The sequence below is a fragment of the Daucus carota genome, chromosome 1 (genome assembly GCF_001625215.2).
Source record: "Daucus carota subsp. sativus chromosome 1, DH1 v3.0, whole genome shotgun sequence".
Taxonomy (NCBI): domain Eukaryota; kingdom Viridiplantae; phylum Streptophyta; class Magnoliopsida; order Apiales; family Apiaceae; genus Daucus; species Daucus carota.
Genome location: NC_030381.2, coordinates 46,567,027 through 46,588,351, shown reverse-complemented (window position 1 = coordinate 46,588,351; position 21,325 = coordinate 46,567,027). Strand labels below are relative to the sequence as shown.

The following is a 21,325-nucleotide window of genomic DNA, read 5'->3' as shown; positions in this document are numbered from 1 at the left end:
TTATTAACTTCTAACAAATAATAATCTTAAAAAAAAAAGTGCCTTTGCAAGATCTTTAACCACACATCTTTTCAATTTTTTTTAATAAAATAATGATCTCCTGAAAATTTGAAATATTGAAAAACGGCTTGGGGATCGTTATTTTTCAACAAATACTCACCTAAACCTAAAAGCAGTTGATAGGACTTGGGGCCTGGGGGTAACACTATGTTACATAAGTCGGGTCTTTTATGTTGGTTCATTGGGCCGGATCGACTTAAACTTTTGGTTTATACTTGATGGTACTCTATGATTCTTCTTTCAAATCACACATTTTCTCACATGGCCGTTGAACTGGATGAGATCCTGGCGATGATACACACGTAACTTACTTCCTTTTTCTTGGCAGAAAATGAGCACTAAATCAGCTCCAATTCAGCCTTGTACTTTCAAGACTTGGTGCGACTTTTGAACGGTAGAATACTTGCAATTTAGTTGCAGTTTTAGTATTTTTGTATTTGCCGTGACATAAAAATTATCTTAATTTTTGTTCTATTTTTTAACTTTTCAAACAAGAAGTGTTAAAATATATACTTATTTGAATTGTTGAAAAATTTTCTATGTTATAATTAAAGGAATTGTGAGAGAGCACAAGGACCACAAAATGGTAGTGTAAAAATACTATGCATAAGCGTCAAACATTTTTTCTATACCCTACTGATAAATATTGAGCTACTGTTTATCACGACTTTGTTTGTTACCACAAGTAACGTGACATTTACCAATATTTATGCTCCAATTTTCTCCAGAATACGATAAATTACTCTGATAAACAAGGCGCAAAACAAACGCATAAATTATACGTGATGCATCGAATGATAATGAGGCGGCGTGTGCGAGTTGGGCTTTGATTGAGATAAAAACGAAGTAGCAGTTGTTTTTTATCGCTAATTTACAATGTAGCGGTTACCTACGACTGCGAAGAAAGAGTAAATAATGATGGCTTTGCAGCTGGCCATGAATAACTTAGTTTGGCCATAATTTGGCTGAATATTCTCGGATCAAGTGAGGTTAATATTGGCAGAATATTCTCTTTTTGACTTTCTTTACACAAATATCACATTCATAAAATTGTCAAGAGAATTGATTTGGGATCATCGTAAATTATTGATTAGATGTTTTTAAAATAAATTAAAATCCTGAAAAATGTTAAACTTTTAAGTTTTGATAATCTGATTACATCACCTATAAATTCCTGCTGAGAATGTTACACGTAGTTCTGCTTTAAGGAGTCATGGCTGATTGACGATGATCAGAAGAGAAATACTAGATATTTCGGAAAAATATCAAGTCTTTTTTAAAATAATTTATCAAAATTGTTATTATTTACGCTTTATAAATATAATGAATTTCCTGTATTCATATTCATTTCTTTAACTAGAACGTGTTATATTGTTTGGTAATTATTTAGACACATCTAGGACTGCTCTCAAGATAAAAGCCAAAAGCTGATATACTGTTATTAATAAATATTTCATTATTATTATTATTATTTTATCTTGTAATATCTTTTGTACGGTGTGTACATGATTGGCGAAAGTTATTGGCACATTGTGAATAAAATATTGTAGCATGCCCTTCACAAGAAAATAATAAATATTACTAGCATCCTTTGATCATAGAAATGCAATCTGGTCAATACACAAATTATTGTACAAGCAGTGAATAAAATATAGATGATACTACTGAACAAGTTCAAGTTGGCCTTTAATAAAGAAAAAAAGGTTGCTTGTTAGATCACAATTAGACTTAAATTTAGACTTAAAAGCCAACTAGCCAATTGTCAATTATGAATCATTATTTTATCGAGTTGAATTTTCAATCTTGAGGCCCTTTAAAAGGATTAATGGTGCACATGCATTTAGTTTGTGTTTCCATCTGGGAAGAGAGAAATGGGGAGGAGGCCTTGCTGCTCCAAGGAAGGACTCAACAGAGGAGCATGGACTGTTAGTGAAGATACAGTTCTTACAGCTTATGTTCAAGAACATGGAGAAGGAAACTGGAGGAATCTTCCCTCTAGAGCTGGTAAATTCTCCACTTGTCATATGCTTGTTTTTGAATTAAGATTCTCTGTGGTATGATCTAAGTCATCTTAGAAATATGCAACTGAAGTGTTCATGATTAAATGACCAACTCTCCCTCAAAGTGTGCGAAGTAGAATACACCGTAAATAGTATATTCTTAATACTCTCGCTCACTTAAAAATCCATTTTTTTAGTAGAATACACCGTATATAGTATATTCTTAATACTCTCGCTCACTTAAAAATTCATTTTTTAGTAGAATACACTCACATAATACTCTCGCTCACTTAAAAATCCATTTTTTAGTAGAATACACTCACTCGAAAATCCAGTTTTTAGCAAAATACACCGTAGATGGTAGATTCTTAACACTCTCACTTGAAAATCCATCCAATTTTTAGCAGAATTCATCGTAGATGGTATATTCTTAACACTCTTGCTTGCTCGAAAATCCAGGGTTTTTTTTTGCGAAATGGTGTTCCCATAGATATTAGGGTACGAGGGTTTGACTTAACACCTTTCATGAGCTATAGATGTGGAAAGAGTTATTAACTGACCAACTTCACTTAAAAGTTTGGATCTAGTAAAGAAAGATTGATTAGATCTTTATACATTTTAACATATGCAGGTTTGAAGCGATGTGGTAAGAGCTGCAGACTTAGATGGCTAAATTACCTTCGTCCAGACATTAAAAGAGGCAACATATCAGAGGATGAAGAGGACCTTATTATTAGACTTCACAAGCTACTCGGAAACAGGTTCGTAATTTCTCTAATTTTGATATCGGTATTGCTCTAAGGATATTATGGTTGGCACACAAATGATCCTGTAATGTATAAAGAGTTGAGTTAGAAGATGGTTTGATATTGTTTGTAGAGGAAAGGTTAGGTTTTATCTGTTCTAACTGGTTTTCGTGTTTTTTAGATGGTCATTGATTGCTGGAAGGCTTCCAGGTCGAACAGACAATGAAATTAAGAACTACTGGAACAGTACTCTTAGTAAAAAAGCACAAGGGATGCTTCGAAAATCTTCTGCATCATCAAAACTCTGTTCAGATCGCAAATCTATAGTGAAAAATCCCAAGACAAAGCTTGAGAGATCCAAGCAACCTGTTTCACCAAAATCTGCAGTCCGATTTAACTCCTTGAGACACATTAAAGTTGTCCCCGCAATGTCATCTCCAAGTAGTCCCTCTAATATCTCAGCATTCTATAATTTACAAGATCTTCAAGAACTTCCAAAGGATTGGACAAACACAGCCCACAAGCTTGACAATTCAGAGGTGGAGGCACTGACATCATGCCATGAAGAAAACGCGATGGAAGATTATGGTTGCAAGAATGATTTAAACGAGGGTGGATTTGATCATTCTCTCAGTGTTTCTGACGCGATGAATCAAGATTGGACAACAAATGACTTTCTTGAAGGCAATGCCATAATAGACTTAGATTCTTTGTTCTCATTTCTTAATGATGAGGAGTGGCCCTTTGTAAATGATTCTTCTATTAATGTATGATCTGCATTCATTGTAAAATTGTATGCCTGAATTGACAAATTATATGATTGTTTGATTTGTACTGACAAACATTAGCAACAAATTGACATGAAGCTGAAGTCTGAACTGTTCACAGCAATGTACATAGTAATGTATAAACATTATTACCATTTGCTTCTGAGATGTTAACAATGATGTAGATAATAGCAGAAAGAAGAAGAAGATACAATTTTCTTTACAATTTTACAGCAGACTTGAACAACCAAGAAGATGTTACAATCGCAGAGCAGAATGAGATATACAGAGCTTATGTCTACCTGTTAAGGGCTATTGACAATGTGATGGAAAGTACTACCCATCCAAGCAGGAAATATCCCACAGCTGTTGTTGGCCCAACATCCTCCTCTTCCTGTCAAAGTGAATCCTTATCAGTTACTATCATTCCTCAATTCAAGACGGGTTATAAGGCGAGACTTCCATAAGGTATAAATTTACATATCACAGTCACATAAACAGAAAACTTCATATGAGATCTGTAATAGAGATCCTCTGGTTAATTTTTATGGAAGCACACCTGTGGAGGAGGTAATTCAGTTGAAGTCGGAGTACTGTCAACCTCAAAAGGCCAGACATAAGTCTCTGGATTTCCGTTCCTAGACAAGCTCCAGTCGTACAATCTCCTATCTTGCACCGATGACAATATTGAGTGTGACTCCTACCCATCATATACCAGTTACCAACTAGTCAGTTCAAAAATCAAAATCATAAACTTTTCCTTTTTTTAAAACTCAAAATATCCTGATTATCATATGAAAGACTGTAAAAATTTCAACTAACCTTCAAGAGATCAACCCTCCTGCTGCATTCCTCTTCTTCTAATCCTTCATTCATCACTTCTTCAAGCTTTTTCTTGTATGCAGCTGTCACCTGTTAGTTCGGTTGCAGAAACACATTTTTCTTATTTTTCCAAATTTTTACATCCCTCTTATCAGATTTCATAATTCTTAGAACTTAGTTCTATTTTTATCAGACAATCATTTGTGTACAGCATTGGTGAGTGTTGAACTACCTCATCAATGGAACAGCCTTTTTGTAATCCAAGTGTTTCATAGTAATCGAAACCCGAGATAGCTGCACAAAAAATATAGCACTCAATACATTGTAACCACAGCAACTCAAAACCCGAAACAAATAAAAACATCATGAGTAGAGAGAATTAAAATTCATACGTATCCCCCTTATAGCTTTCTCAGCATTAAGAGCACTAATGAAAGACTCTGGTTCCTCCTGAACTTCAACCGTGCTCTCTCCATCTGTTTCATTAGTAGTAGTTGTTGTAGCTGTAGCTGTAGCTGTAGCGATCTCATCAGCTTCACTACTAGAGCAAATGCAAAACCTCCTTGCTAATCTTGGAATATTTACGTAGCCAATCTTGGGCACCACTGCAACAGTTTGAAAATCTCGCAGGCCGTGGACTGAAGTTGTTGCTGCTGCGGCTGTGGCTGCCATTTCTGGTGCTTTATTTTGTGTTGTAAACAGTTGGTTTAGTCTCAGTGTTTTGGTTCACAAGATTACAACTCAAGATGGATAATGCAGCTCACTTCTCTGTCCACCAGCCAAATTATTACAGTGCACAGTAAACAGTATTAACATATTACTCCCAAGCTATGATTTTACGGCTACAGCATAAATGAGACCATAAAATAGAAAATATTAATTATTGATATTAAATATGTATTGTCTCAATTTTTTTTATCACTATGTGCATACAGGATCTCATTATCGTGTCAAAATAACAGTACTATTATTTATATAATATATAGTAAGGTAAGGGTTCTATGGTTCTCTCTCTAATGATTCTCTCTGGAACATGACCCTATATATACTATTATTTATATAATATATACTATGGTTCTATATAAAGTTTACTGTATTAACTCTAATTTTATATATGTAAAAATATAATTCGAAGGAGATGAACTTGAAATAATTTAAGCAGCATTTAAAACCGAGATAGATCTTATTTCAAAGAAAAAATAAAAAATCGAGATAGATCCTGTTCAACTAAAGACGAAGAAGCTGATTGGGCTCATCACATCCTTGGCTATCAGTTAGAAACTCGAAGGAAGCAACTATAATATTCTTAAATTAAAAAATATAAACAAAAATTGCAGAGTTGAGAGGGAGCATGGAAACTGTAGTGAGAGACTCTCCGAATTCCGATGAGGCCGGAACTAGCAACACCGCCGTGTCTACTGGCAGTGTACGGCGATTCCCGTTGGCTGCACAACCGGAGGTCATGAGAGCGGCGGAGAAAGACGATCAGTACGCCTCTTTCGTTTACGAAGCTTGTCGCGATGCGTTACGCCAATTACTAGGTCTTTTACTTGTTCAATTTCTTATTATTACTTTGCTTAGGGCTGCTTTCTATTCTATCCTCTTCTTATTAATTATTTTTTCTTATCTTTGGGATTATATGCGTTTGTTGTTGGTTACAGGTACAAGAATTGCTGTTGCTTATCAAAATGAGGTTCGGTTGCGGAACTGCCTTCCCAATTTCAATCAATTTGTGTCTTTGATATCGTTTTTTTTTTTTTTTGAATTTTTATCGACTTTTAGTTTGAAAGTTTGTGAGTTGTACAATGTATAACTTATTCAGTAATTGAAATCTGCATCGTAACTATAACTTCGTATTTGTTATCTTTGGAAAATTTACTATGTTTTTAGTTTTCACTAGTCGGTGATGCATATAGTTGAGCCTTTCGTTTAATAGGAGTATTCTACTAAGTAGTTTGCTAAAAACGAGTTCCATTTGAGTGTTGTTATAATTCTTTAATTTGTGTACATGGCGTGCCCTGTGCTTTATATAAAAGTTGTATGTGATGAGAATGACTTTCGTGAGATTACCTCACCATTCACGATATACTTTGATATATTGTGTGATTGGTTTCCATCTTTACGAATATACATGACAATACACTATCATTTTATTTGATTACCTCAGGCAAGGATACTTACCTGAGGTAATCTCAGGAACATTTTTCTCATATGTAAATTTGTAAATCTTATATATTTTTATAATTCATCTGTTCGAGGCTGAATTTGTTTACCAGAAATTCCATTTATTTTGCACCATCCGACTGAAATTTAAGTTAAAAGCATTCTTTAAAAGCATAAGGAGGAAGTTTCATATTTGTATAATATGTATTTCGGTTTTTCTAGTGTGTGCCCATGGGTACATGCTAAGCGTGGAATTTTATAAGTTTGACTCATTCTTATTGGCTCTCATATCTTAATAATGGTGGACCCCCCTGCATATACAACCACCACACCAATCAAAATCTCCCAAACATATAAAATTCCGCGCTTAGCATGTGCCCATGGGCATACAGCCATACACTAGACAAACCCTATGTATTTATATTAAGTCTTTATGTGGTTATAAGCTGTTGAATTTGTAACCTTTTTTTATTTGCTTTTTTCCAGACAAAACTATTAGGACAGATGCTTTATTATGTCTTAACAACAGGTGCAGGACAACAAACACTAGGAGAGGAGTACTGTGACATAACTCAGGTTTTCAACTTCTATCAACGTGTTATTTTATGCGTGCTTGGAACCATAATCTGTTCTGTACTTGTTATTTGGGATGACAGTTAGAAATAGACCTTAAGTCTTTGTTGATATAGTTCCTGACATGTCCTAGTAATTTTTATGGAAGCTTTTTTAAAATATATCTTGTTTGATCATATTGAATTACCAGTGCTAGTGATATGTTTAAAATGCGGCCATAGATCTGTTACTTTGTAAAAATTATAACGTAAATCTGCTTGAAATTTGCTAAAAGCTGGTTATGTTACCAACATGTCTAGACATGTCAGTGCTTTGACACTAATTGTGTTTAAAATTGCCTATATAACTTGCATATGTATTATTAATTATATGTCTATTATCTCATATGCAATATATTTTGACTCTTATCTTGTCCATCTTGATGAAGTGGGTATATATAAAATGGTGTAAATGTCCTCATGTCTTACGGCACTTTGAGTAGGAAAGTTGTATTTTCCTGACTAATACAGTATTTGTACTTCAAGGTTGCAGGGCCTTTTGGGCTTTCTCCAACACCAGCCAGGCGTGCACTTTTCATCATCTATCAGTCAGCAGTGCCTTATATTGCCGAAAGATTCAGGTTTGTTTGCGCGTAACCAGTAAAACTGTAAAAGTAATTCGACTTGTCTTGGTTTACATTTAGAATTATATTTAAACTTTCTGGTTCACAGCTCCAGGGTTGCTTCTCGTGGAATTGCCCTAAACGATTCACTATCTGATGAATTGTTTGGTCATGAAGCGGCTGGGAGCAGCAACATTCAGTCGCCTGTACTTATTGATGTCTCACCTTCCTCTACACCTGTTTCAGCTATTTCGAGATTGAGGCAGAAAATTAAAGGATTATGGTTGAATGCGGTTCAGAGATGGCCATCAGTATGTATATGAGTAATGATTTAGGGTTGTGCAGTAGTTTGTAGTTTATTTCTGTATAGGTGTAATATATCTATACATGGTGATGGCCAAAAATACCCGTTTTTTTTTTAAAAAAGACTAACAAAATACCCATTTTGAAATTTTTGGCAAAAGTACTGACATGTTACACATTTACCATCTGGGTATCGCAAGTAGAAAAGGTAAAAATAAATAAATATTGCAAAGGCGAAACACATATGTAAAGTGCATATCTTCTTTAAATGCGTTGCAGCTCCATATTTGCTTTCTTTTATTTCTTGCAAAAAGATTTTTTCTCTTTATGATTTGGGATACCCATTTTAGAAGTGCATATCTAGTTGGTAAAAATGGTCACACGGTTGAAAAAGGGTATGCTGGTGGCTGTGTCCTACCAATGAATAGGATGCATTGTATATTTAAACAGTCTAGCCTTAAGGTCTATAAAGAGTATCTTGTCCCGAAACTTATACAGCAAGTTAAACCTTTTCATACTCCTAATGTGCTCTTAAGAACACGAACAATGTTCTAATTTTAACTTGATACTGTAAAATGTACCAGTTGACAGTGATGTTGCGGTACAAAACATTTTTAACTGCTTATTTAGCTGACATTTATTTGTGTCTTTTTCTTTCAGATGCTTCCCTTTGTGCGTGAGTTCTTACAGTTGGTTCTTCGCACCAATCTCATGTTCTTCTACTTTGAAGGTCTATGTCATATACTAGATTGTGCTGGTTGTGCATACAATTAAAATTAGAGTGGGGAGTTGATTTTTTGTTTCTATGCTTCGTAGGATTATATTACCACATATCAAAACGTGCAGCAGGGATTCGTTATGTATTTATCGGGAAACAAATGAATCAACGGCCTAGGTATTTATTTGTTGGCAAGTTTGATAAGCTGCAGTGGCTATTAAAATGACATCTTTTACTATTATTAAGTTGGTTATTGCTCTACCCTCTCCCTCCCTCCAATATAACTTTAGGGTCATCTGGCTATATGATATGCATAATTTCTCTAGTTCCTGTTTTGAATTGCGAATTGGTTTTTATTGTGTGCAGATACCAAATATTGGGGGTTTTCCTTTTGATTCAGTTATGTATTCTTGCTGCTGAAGGATTGAGACGTAGCAATTTATCTTCTATTGCAAATTCCGTTCAACAGCAGACCTCATCAGGGGCGCACAACACTTCAGCAGGTCCCAAAGTTGTAGGGATTTGATAATGTCGTCGTATTTTCTAAGAATTCATTTATAATGATTAAACAAAATTTGGGCTATTTATTGCTAAATATTTTGACTGATGAATCCATCTGGTTATACCTACAGGGCAGATGTTCTAATATATTTAATATGTTTAAAAATTGTGTTAATGGTATATGTAAATATTTAATTTAGAAGATTAATGAATTAAACATCGGATGCTTAAGTGTAATAACAACTTGAAAATATATGCAGAGACAAATAAATACAGAATTACAACAAGTATAATTTGGAATGACCTAGTCTATACTTTTTGATATCTGTTTGGTGTATCATGAATTTATATTTTCCCACATTATGTGTCCACCTTTAAACTGACTCAGTCTAGTAGAAACATATACTTGTGCTCTTACGTTTGATTTGGTACTGCTGTTTATACATATGCTATGCCTCTTTTAGTAATACTCCCTGTCCACCAAAAATGGCTGATTTGAACTTTCAAATTTAAAGCTGGACAAATATTATTGCTAGATTAAGATGTATTCTAACAGTTACAATTATGTCACCTATAGTTTTATATAAAAACATATATTATTCGTAAATAATTCTCTCAAAAGTGATCAAATTAACTTGGACAAAGTATAAGCATTCGTTTTTTTTTATTATAGTCGCTTTCTCATGACAAATAAAATTTCTTCTTGTGGAAGACAATACTTGAATTCTTGTTTCTGATTTAAGTGTCTTCACGTATAGCTTTGACAATAGGTCGCCGTATTTTTTTTTCTTCCAAACCCTCTTAAAATGAAGAATAGGTTGTTTACCCTCTCGTTAAAACTTTTTTGCAGGTACAGGTTTACCTATATTAAATGAAGAAGGAAATTTAATATCTGGTAATTATGAGCAGAAAATCTTTGTCTCTGATACAGCATCTACTTCAGAGGTATGTCTGGTAGTCATTGAACGTTATTATCTGATTCATTTAATATATAGGCTACAATTGTTTGTGACTTGTTCGAATTTGCTACTTAAACAATTGGCGGAAGTCCTGGGTAATCGAAAATGGAAGTGAAGAGTTGCGAGGCAGCAATGCATTAGTCCTTTAACAGGCATACATGGTTTTGTGACAATTTCATTAGACTATGTTAACCACCCAAGTTTTGGAGTATCAGATATATACCCTTTCATGTCCTATATGAGGTTTTTCTTTTTGTTTTTTTTTTCATATTCATCAGAGGAGCAGCTATATATCAAACATTTAACAGATTGTTTCTTGATGTGCTTTACTTACCACTTACCAGATTATTTCTTGATTTGCTTTACTTCAGTCTCAACCTAATTCAGTCAGCAAGTGCACACTCTGTCTTAGTAATCGCCAAGACCCAACAGCCACACCTTGCGGTCATGTGTTTTGCTGGTATTTTCTTGTATCTATAACCAGTTTCTAGTTTTGGTGCTCTTTCTTGTTGACATATTCAGAATGATATCTTTGTAATCTACTTGTCCTTTTGTAGGAACTGCATTATGGAGTGGTGTAATGAGAAGCCAGAATGTCCACTCTGCCGTTCCCCTTTGACTCATTCAAGCTTAGTTTGTTTATATCATTCAGATTTTTAGTCCTGGACAAGTTTATCACTTGAAGAAAGATAACTAGAGTGGATCTTTAGTTTATTAACAAAAGAGATGGTGCCTTCAGGCATGAATTCCGAGCATGCATTCCTTCAGGCACTATTAAGGTAAAAAAGAGCAGCAGCAGCATCATAATAAATCCGAGCATGAATTCCTTCAGGCGCTATCAAGGAATGTTCAGTTTTATGCACCCTGGTCGGAATGCCATTTATGTTGATTACTGTGCCATTATAGATTCAAGTCAGAAATGAATTTTGAATTTATGTTGTACTATATTTTGCCTATAATGATAAGAATGAAGTCACATTATTTCCAAAGATCAGCAAAGACTTCAAATCATGCTTTAATTTTCCAATTGTGGCGGAGCTGAATTATTTTAAGGGTGCAGATATATGCACACCCTAAATTTATTTATGCACACCCTTCCATCTAGTTTGTACTAAATTACCCCTTTAATTTGATAAAATAGTTGGCTGAAATGATAAAAGAACAAGGGTAATTTGGTATAAAATAGGGTGTAGGGTGTGTATATATCAGCACCCTTATAGTGTCAAGGAGTCTTTTGTGTTTTTGAAACTTTTAAATTATTTTTTCTCCTGGGATTTTAATCAAGTTCAGCTTATATATTTCTAAAGTGATATGGTTGGCAAATAAATTTCCTGAAAATGAACATAAAATCTGCAGTAAATGTCAATGAGCACTGAAGCTGAAGAAGCTATAGCATGTTAGTATTCTCCGCATATTATCTCTGAACAACAGCTGATTGCACTAGTAAGTTTGCAAACAGAGATGTTACAGACATCAGCAGGCGAAAGGAAAAGTACTGGATAGGTATTAGTAGAAGTATGAAGAAATACTAGTTATGTTACAATGGTCTATTGACAAACTAGTAGATCAATGCTAAATAGTTACATGTTAAGTAGCAAGGTATCGACTGAGGAATGTATGTTAGGACTTCCCTCTGATGCAAAACTCCGCAATCTATCCTTGATATTTAAACTACAACCCTTTCATCTGCCAATAAAACCCAGCATACTTGAAGTTGAAGTCACAGGACCTTTGCAGCCTCATTGTAGCGCCTGCCATTCCAAAATTCCAAATACATCATGAGGAAGTTCCATTAGAAGCTATAACTCAATTTTGCCTAAATATTAAAACACGTTACCCAGCAAAAGGATTACAGTTTTGATATTACATAAACCACTGGCAAAATAAAATTTACTTGGGACATGATACCTCAAGTTTAGTATTGGCCAAGAGCGACACTAACCAGTTTTCGAGGCAGGTTTTACCAATTTGGAGTAACTATGAAGCTAAGACTGCGTTTGAAATGTATTTGAACATGATAATCACAAGTGTTAGCTTTTGGTGTATACCAATGATCAATAACTTCAACTATACTGTGGATTAAAATTTTACAAGACTACACAGAGCTGACGGGGGAAGAAATAGACCGGGTTCTATGTGTGCAGACAATTCATCTGATTAAACCAAACAAAGAAAAAATATCACTTACATGACAATAATCAGGATATGCAGTTATATGGCGACTTCAGACTTTACCAGGCGAATTTCTTGGGGAAGCAGATTATATCTAATATTCAGCTCATCAAATATCTTCTTCATCTCAATGACTAATTCTGATCTTCGTCTGCTCTTTTCTGCGATATCTTGAAAGTTCATGGTATGATTGAAAAAGAGTACCATCTTTATCTTGTTTACGTCTTCAATTTCCTTCACCACCAAATTGTGGTTAGGATGCCAAAATTGAGGTGTCCGCTCTAGATACCTGACCAATGCGGGAAAAAAACGATTGGAGGGGGCAAATCATCAACATAATGGATCAAGAAACAAGTGCCAGACTGAATTAGTATATCTAGAAACTCAGATAATTTAGCAGCGTTAACAAAGAATCAAATTACAGTACAAGTGCCTATATTATGTTACATTTGATAGACTTATTGTTGCTTTACATTTTAAAATTGATTACTCACCTAGAACAGTTACATGCTACTAGAGCAACCTTAAATCATGTAACATGATTGCTACTAAAATCCTAAATGACCCATGTATCTCTTGAAGTGCATTCGTCTGGTCCAAGATGCAGAGAAATCATATATGATAACAGATATGTAGAACAGTTGACATAAATCTTTCTGATATTCATCAAGGGATCCCACAAGCTAATATTACTATGGTAATATGGCACGCTGTGGATCTTCAATCTGCTTGTCTAATGTGCATTGTGCTCATTTCAATTGTCTGGTTTTTAAAACCCGAAAACCAAGGGAACTAGAAATACTAGAAAGGCATATGAAGTATGAAAACAATCTTGTGAAAGGAAATCATTAATATTTAGAAATAATCAATTGATTTATATCTATACTACCAAGCATGATATGTTATGACTATGCAAGTACAAGTAGCTTTTTGTTAAGATACAGATAGGATAAGAGAACCATATACATACTTTAAAATCTTCACTTTTAAATCCCCGATCTTCTCTACTGGAGTCATGAAATCAATGGAAAACTCTAACGAGTCTCCCATATCTGGGCTCCTGTAGAAATTGCTGATGGCTTTGGTAGCCAAAACCGAATTCGGGTAGTATATCTTTTCATTATCAAATCTCAAGAACACAGTTGTAAGAATATTCATCTCTTCTACTACCATCTGCAATATTTCAAACAGAAATTAGTCAATAACTTCGACCGAACAATTACTATTTGTTGAATGTAAGTGCTGATGATAATTACCTGAACACCATCAACAACACAACGATCACCAACATCAAATGGATGCATCACAAATACAAATATGATTGCTTCAAAAATAGTTTTGCAAGTATTGCCAAACAAAAAGGCTGCTGCAACAAGCTGTGATGAGAAAAACACAAGTACTTTTGTTGTTGCAATTTCCACCAAAAGTAGCCACACAATACTCATGAAAACAATTAGGATTGCCGTGAGAAGGGTGTTCAGTTGCTTTACTGCCGTTTTGGTATCATTCAAAGCATGAGCCAGAGCTTTCCGATCATTATAAACTTTCACCTGCACAACTAACATATATGTGAACATTGGCATATAATTCATTGTGCACCGTTACTGTAAGTTTCGGGATTGTCACTTTATTATGGTGAGATATATTAACAAGAACAAAGACCACTTTGATATAAAACCCGTTTAAAAACTCTAGGCCATAGGTAACAAAGGATAAAGTCTTACCACCCATTCTGTCAAAGCTTTCTTGTCTATTTGTCCTTTTTCAGCCACATCAATCAATGGAAAGATATAATCAACCTCCTCCTCCATTATAAATTTCCTTAGGTCTAACTCATCAATGTACCTAAGCGTTTGACAGAAAAAATAAATATTAACTGAACCAAAGAAAGGGAATCTGATAATTTAAAATCTATTTATAATAAACGCTGTAAAAACATAATTCCCACAGGCAATCAGGTTGAGCCACGTTCTGAAAGATGTGATAGGCAGCAGCAACTGCTTCCATCTCGTTGGTTATCTCCTTATCAGTCTGTTCAGCATTTCGATCAAAATCACTCTCATCTAGGTCATCAGAAATTGTGGACAGCCCTTTCTTCGATATCACATCAACCAACATCTTCATGGTCCATGCAGAAACTTTTTCCCGCTTCATTTTATGAAGCTTATGTATGTCAATCACTGCTGTTTTAGTTTTTTCCGTCCCTTGATTATCTTTCTTCGTTCTACGCAGACTAAATTGAGCAGTATTCGTTCTTTGGGGCATTTCTGCTGATGCCAGAAGTGGAGGCCCTGAGAGGACTTGGAGATAATACTGATGGAAAATTGATTCCTGAATTCTATCAAAAAATGTGGTAACATGGAAAGACGACGCCAACAATTTAAGAAGCAAAGTCTTCAGGAGCCACAAGACTGAACCAATGAGCAGGGAAACTAGAGTCCAAGTAATATAGAAGAGCACCTTTCCTGCACTTTTTGACCCCTCGATGCCATGATTGAAAAAAGAAAGCCAAGTTAAAAGAACCAAGGTCAACCACAGACAGACACGAGCACTCCTTTTTAAACCATGGACGAAATATAACACTTTTTTTCTCAACAGAAAGTTCAGTTCAATCAACAAAACCACGAACTGCATAAACCAAGAGGTGAACAACAAGCCAGAAAAGATCGCCATTACAAGAAGACACCATTTCCATGTCTCCAAACCCCATTTCGTTGTATGGTGCAACTTATCAATGGTCAAGCAAGCAATCAAATTCCCCAAAATCAACAGAAAGACTAACCATTCAATCAAAACCCTAATTTTGACCTTTTTGTGCTTCAATTTGTTTTGAGTACTCACCTTCCTGTAAATTTCTTCATCTTCATCCATTTTTCTCGCAGAAGCCATCAACGGCGTCCTCGGAGTAGTTACAGACACATTTCTCATCATTATGTCTCTGAAAGAACTATTAGCTGAAACCATTTTATTGTTGGGGGAAGCACTTGATGAATTTTTAATAGGTGAATTACCACTTGAATTCATATGCTCTAGCTTCAATGAGCTACTTTCTGCAAAAACATCAGAATCAATGGAAACCGGTTGTTCTCCAAACCTAGACTTCGGTTTTGAGTACACTGATCTGGCAAGTGATTTTCGACGCGTTACGGTTTCATTTGTGGGGCTTTTGGGGGGCCTATTAGGACTGGGACTAAACCTAGCATTTTCAGGGGAAGGAGAACTTGTTGGTACAAATTTCACATTTCCAATAGGCAAATCATCCGAAACTCTACGAGGTGAACTCTTGACATCTCTTTCTTCACCAGAGACCATCACAACAACGTCACTGCTTTTACGGCTTTCGGCCATACTTATTTCTCCACTACTTTTTTTCTTACCATTTGCATCCATAATAACCCTATCCAAATTCCAAAGAAACAGCACAACCATTGTCATCACAAACAAAGCAACTAAAACAAAGAGAAAAATGCTCATGAATTGCTAAATATCGAGAGGATACAGCTCTCTGGGAAACCATTAAACTATCTAATATCAACTAGGCAAATACCTTCAGCAGCATTAAATTAATCGCAATATATAGACAGTTTCTTAGCACCTTAAATCGGCTATTTAAATTTTTTAATTCACTTCCTACCCTATTGGAGATTTCCATCAATATTAAACCCACAATCACCAATCAGACAAAACAGTAAACACATTATTAATACATGTCAGATATATTTCATTAGTTTAAGTTGTCAACATAAATCACTTTCATAAGTACAACTTGCAAGTGCAAATACAAACCCCACAAAAACAGTGATAAAATAAACAACACTGAACAAATTATTTACTAAGCAACAAGCTAAAAGGGTAAATTCTTACCAGAAAATGAGATTCTGAGAAGTATTAATGAGTTTTATCAAAAGGGCAAGAACCAAATGGGGTTTAGAAGCTCTAAGTGGTTGTTTGTAGAAAGATCAAACGAAGATAAGCAAGAATGCTGTTTCATATAAAAATGAGAGCAGAGAAACAGAGTACAAAAACTAGAAAGAATTTTGAAATTTCTTGTGGGGTACTGATAATTCTAAGACGCACTTTGCTTGAAGCAGTTGATGTAATAAATTACTTTTAAGATTCCTGGGCAACTACAGGGGTTTTACTTTTTAATGTGAATACAAATGTGCAAAAGTTTGTACTACAGTTGGTAATACTTCCAACAGAGCATTATTCTTCCTTTTATTCACACGGAATTGTTTTTGGCCTTTCACCAAGTTAAGTAAAGTGAAGTTTCACTGTATTGCTCTGGTTTAAAATTTGAAATTAAATTTTCTGAAAAAGAAAAAAGAAAAAAGAAAATTGAAGTTAAATTTTAAAAACAGAAGCCTTTCGGCATGAGGGCAAAAATAAATGTTGTATTAGTTACCGTCCAAAACGGATAATATTATATTAATATGGAGTGTCACAATACCATTAATTCAAATGCATAAACAAAATCTAAGTATATTTTTGAAATAATATATTGTAATTACTATGAAGTAAATGAGTGTCCCGCCCCTGTAATTAATTTAAATGCAGAAGCAAAATCCAGTATAATATCAGTCCAAGTCTAGATTTAAAAAATCATGAAAAACAATATTATCTTATATTTTTGAGATAAAATATTATAAGTGTTGTAATACAGTAAGGGGTCATTTGATAACACCTGGATGAAAATAATGGAACTGAACGGGAGGCGTATAATGGTTCAGATCATTTGTTTATGTTTAGTGGTGGCTGGACGAGACAAGAATACATGGACGATGCATAAAATTCAACTAGACGACTGGAGTTTAAAAAGTTGGCTGAACCACACCTAAAACGAAATGTACTACTTAAATACCTTTTTTTAAGGGCCTACATAGCCTTTGTGCAAATAATTTTGATTTTGACATTTAACAATATTTATTTTTAAATATATGTTAATGAGCCCAATTATCAAAAATATTTAATATTTGTATTTTGAAATTAAATATTTTAAAAAATATATTACATTATTGAAAAATATTAAATTTTAAAATAAATAAAATTCACCAGACACAAGTATATGAGTGATAGAATAAATAGTTTATTTCATTATATGATTTAAGTTTCAGCTTTCCATCAATATTATAATAAAAGTTAATTTTATAATATAAATTTTAAAAATAAAAATGATTTAAATTTTTAGCAATCATATTACATTTTAAAATTATTTGAAAAATATATAATACATAATAGTAACAATTATTTAATAAAACCATATATTTAATATTAATTCATGTTATAAGTTAGTCCTCCAGATAAATTAGAAAAAAAAGAAGACAAACAACGGCATTCATTCACTCCGGATTAACTCATGATTCAAAAGTTCGACTCATTCAGATATAATCGTTCAGAGTTAACAAATGACCCCTAAGACTCCACTCGTTAAACATTGAATGAATGAATCTGGCTGGACGGGGCTTTTTCATCGTCCAGATTATTTGGTTAGAGGATTTTTAATCTGGACCAGCCCATCTCCATCTGCCCCTATCTGACCATGTCCATAATTTTGAACAGAAACATACAATTACTTGTTTTGGGCTGCTGTCAAAGCGGGCCTAACAAGCTTTTTCTTTTTCTGTTACATATCAGGGTCCAACAAGCCCTAACAACGAAAATTCAAAATTTTGAGAACTTGATTGATACATGGGCCTTATGGCCCCTAAAAGTGTCCAATCTTGTCCTCGAGCTTCAAATTCTGTCAGCTTTAAAAACACTTGCAATATGTTTATCGGGTTGTCTATCCTGTGCCCTCAGGGCACAGGTTAACCTGTCATAATTGCTCTCTTTTTCTGCAACAAGTCAACAACTACCTTTCTCTCTCCTTTTTCAAGTGAAACAATCAATTAATGTTTCTTGATTGTTGTGTTTTCTTTTTTAACCACATGCTTTACTCTTTTTACAAATTATATTCAAAAAAATATTGTTTAAAAATTATAAACAATTAAATTTTATTAAATACTAACTATATATTCACTTCTGATTTATCTTTCAAAATTTTATATTTATAACAAAATGTAATATTATTTTAAAAAATGTCAACATAAACTAATTTTTTATCAAATTTTATATGACAACTTTTAATTAATTTCATCCCACAAATAATAACGAGCCCCCCTTGCATATACATTAATTTTCTAATTAAAATAACCTTCTAACTAATTTTTTTTATTAAATATCAAATTGGATGATTTTAATTAGAAAATTAATGTATATGCAGGGGGGCCTCGTTATTATTTGTGGGACGAAATTAATTAAAAATTGTCATATAAAATTTGATTAAAAAATTATTTTATGTTGACATTTTTTAAAATAAATTATACTTTATTATAAATAAAAAAAATTTGAAAAATAAATCAAAAGTAAATATATAATTATTATTTAATAATATTATAACTTGTGTATACTTTAAGAATACTATTTTTTAGAATATAATACGTAAAAACAGTAAAGTCAAATACATTACTTAAATGGTTAAAGAATAAAACACAACAATCAAAAAAGTATAATTAATGTTAGGTGAAAAAAAAGAGAAGAGAGAGAGTCCAAGTTGCAGAAAAAGAGAGTATCCCTGAGGGCACAGGTTAGACAACCCGTATGTTTATTAGCATAAGCAGCTTTAGTTCCAAGTACTCATTCATCCATAAAGATTGTTGCAATAACTTGACTGCAGCGCCAGGATTCCAAATGTGCACAACATATCTGGACCCAGAGAACATGAAACTAAAGCGATACTATAGATATAGGATGATGATGATGATGATCTGGATCTTGATCTCTTTAGCTTTACTACTTTGAAGAAACAAAGTTAAAGCTGCTAAAGTGTATGATGGAAACTGAGTGATCTCGGGATCACCAATGTCCCGTTCTCGTGTCTCATATGCTCTATTCGTTTGTCTTGCTTTCATCACAAAGCAAAAGTCATGCATCCACCTCTAACTCTGTCCTCTGCAGCCTTGTTCATACTGTTTTACCATCTTTCGGGTATGTTTCAGCTTCACCAGATGTCTGATATTGAATCGAAGATTTTGAATCATACTTAAAATTTTATGATATTCAATTGAAATTATTAAAATTCATTAAAATATAACAGTGTTTCAATATTCATAGATTTTTAAAACTTTATAAGATGGTTAATTTTGTGAGATTGTCTCATGTATTTCATACTTTTTGAAATCCCGCCATAATTCATAATCCATGTGATTCCGATGTGTTAAATGAATACTTTACGCTCTGCAATGTTTTATCTAAAAAATCCGTTTAAAATTAAACCAATTCTTTTATGCCAACTCTGCATATTTTTTAATTTATTCAAACTGATTCTTTTATCATATTGTGATATTTTACATTGAATGGATCATTCAGAAATAATTAAAAATGACTAAATTATCATGAAGTGTTATAATAAAAATAAAATCAAAATTACGAAATTTGATAATTAACACAAATTTTGTCCTCGGCATAAACGCCAAAGATGATTAGTAACAAGGAATGTGTTGATTAGGATGGAGTCAACACCATGCATGGTGGTTACGTCCTACCTTCGTTTTCAAGCCCACCTACAAACAGATACTGTATTCTTCTTCACCAACTATGATATATTATTGTTTATTATAAACAATGTCACTTTTAACAAATGTAAGCTCAATGGAAATTACAAAATTATATCTAAAGAATTTTAGACAGAGGTATCAATTTTAACTTTAAAGAGCCTTTTCATGCAACTTATTTTAATTACCAAAGTATTTAGTATGCAAACATGTGTTACATACAAAGAAAGAAAATCATTTTTACTTTTGTGTGTGCTCAACTATTAGTAATACTTATTCCAAATATATATTATTTAGTGGTTAGCTGAAATTTTTTGACTTTGTAAAATAGTACACTATGATAAAATTGACTATATCATCAACTATTTTAAATATAATAATTTATTATTTTTACATATTATAAATATAATATATTTTAATATAATAATAAATGATACGGAATTTATCACAAGTTTGTGCAACACATATAGTTAATACCAGTACCAAATTGTTGGTTAAAATTATTTTCACAAAAACAATTGGTCATGTTAAAGTAACTACTCTTTTTTAAACAAATTTTTTATAAATTTTAATTTTTCCTTATATGAATCACATTTTTAACTTAGAGATGGGATGGTCTGATATGCTCTCCCGACTGTTATAAATGAGAAATTGGACTTCTACTTTACTTTATATTATTCGATCATTTTTCACATAATTATACGCCTACCTCGCTACGCATCACAAAAAATTAAAAATTACACCAACTTTCTATTAAGTATAACTACCAATGATTGAATTAGTTACAAGTCCACCATCTAGTTATAAAAAACCTATGTTCCTCTGTATTTTATTTGTTGTCTAATCATTTGTTCATGTTACATTCACATTACAGGGAGTCTTAAAATGCAACATAATATTTTATTTTATATCACCGTTTTCTGCATGCCCATCCCCTAGTTATCTAATAAAATCATCATTTGTGCCAAGTTTTCAACGATAGGGCAATCAAATAAAGATGCTTGTGAAATTATTTCGGTACTAATTTAAGAGCTAAATTGGTTCATCCAATAATAGAAATTATATTTTACAAAGGATCTACTTTAGTCAAGTTTCAACACTTTTATATGCATACTGCGCCTAATGACATATTATTATAAAATTGAGATTGAGATTGAAATTGAAATTTAATCATATAGATAAAAGAGCACATTTTTTTTTTTAAATCTTAGAATAGAAATTGTAGGAGAAATTTTTGTAAGTTCAATTATATAGATGAAAAGAGGACGGAAAATTATTAGGTATTTGAACATGAGAAGCATGAATGTGAACGAGGAGTATGGGAATGAAGGTATAAAAATAAGTTTTC

General features: G+C 33.2%; 4 protein-coding genes across 5 annotated transcripts; 2 read left to right on the top strand and 2 right to left on the bottom strand.

The window, feature by feature from the left end:
* Positions 1 to 1,851: 1,851 nt before the first annotated feature.
* On the top strand, positions 1,852 to 3,677 carry LOC108209010 (transcription factor MYB123). Its single transcript, XM_017379690.2, has 3 exons — positions 1,852 to 2,064; positions 2,692 to 2,821; positions 2,988 to 3,677. The coding sequence occupies exons 1-3, from the start codon at positions 1,932 to 1,934 to the stop codon at positions 3,577 to 3,579; spliced, it is 855 nt and encodes a 284-aa protein (XP_017235179.1). The 5' UTR covers positions 1,852 to 1,931; the 3' UTR covers positions 3,580 to 3,677.
* An 8-nt stretch (positions 3,678 to 3,685) lies between these two features.
* LOC108209018 (NAD(P)H-quinone oxidoreductase subunit U, chloroplastic) lies at positions 3,686 to 5,158 on the bottom strand. The gene is made up of 5 exons (XM_017379703.2): positions 4,788 to 5,158; positions 4,628 to 4,689; positions 4,396 to 4,485; positions 4,133 to 4,273; positions 3,686 to 3,967 (listed from the first exon to the last, which is right to left on the bottom strand). Exons 1-5 carry the CDS (start codon positions 5,065 to 5,067, stop codon positions 3,872 to 3,874), a joined length of 669 nt encoding a protein of 222 aa, XP_017235192.1. The 5' UTR covers positions 5,068 to 5,158; the 3' UTR covers positions 3,686 to 3,871.
* A 422-nt stretch (positions 5,159 to 5,580) lies between these two features.
* LOC108222728 (peroxisome biogenesis factor 10) lies at positions 5,581 to 11,202 on the top strand. 2 transcript variants are annotated; one of them, XM_017396655.2, is made up of 11 exons: positions 5,581 to 5,936; positions 6,057 to 6,088; positions 7,045 to 7,134; positions 7,656 to 7,750; positions 7,842 to 8,043; positions 8,696 to 8,765; positions 8,852 to 8,930; positions 9,120 to 9,256; positions 10,105 to 10,199; positions 10,585 to 10,673; positions 10,771 to 11,202. In XM_017396655.2, the coding sequence occupies exons 1-11, from the start codon at positions 5,747 to 5,749 to the stop codon at positions 10,871 to 10,873; spliced, it is 1,182 nt and encodes a 393-aa protein (XP_017252144.1). In that variant the 5' UTR covers positions 5,581 to 5,746; the 3' UTR covers positions 10,874 to 11,202. The 2 variants fall into 2 exon arrangements, with proteins under 2 accessions (XP_017252144.1, XP_017252218.1); XM_017396729.2 differs by having other exon boundaries at positions 5,606 to 5,936; positions 10,111 to 10,199.
* Positions 11,203 to 11,695: 493 nt separating this feature from the next.
* LOC108207666 (mechanosensitive ion channel protein 10) lies at positions 11,696 to 16,544 on the bottom strand. Its single transcript, XM_017378103.2, has 7 exons — positions 16,250 to 16,544; positions 14,334 to 15,782; positions 14,110 to 14,230; positions 13,642 to 13,935; positions 13,356 to 13,558; positions 12,402 to 12,674; positions 11,696 to 11,964 (listed from the first exon to the last, which is right to left on the bottom strand). The coding sequence occupies exons 2-6, from the start codon at positions 15,773 to 15,775 to the stop codon at positions 12,425 to 12,427; spliced, it is 2,310 nt and encodes a 769-aa protein (XP_017233592.1). The 5' UTR covers positions 15,776 to 15,782; positions 16,250 to 16,544; the 3' UTR covers positions 11,696 to 11,964; positions 12,402 to 12,424.
* Positions 16,545 to 21,325: the final 4,781 nt, after the last annotated feature.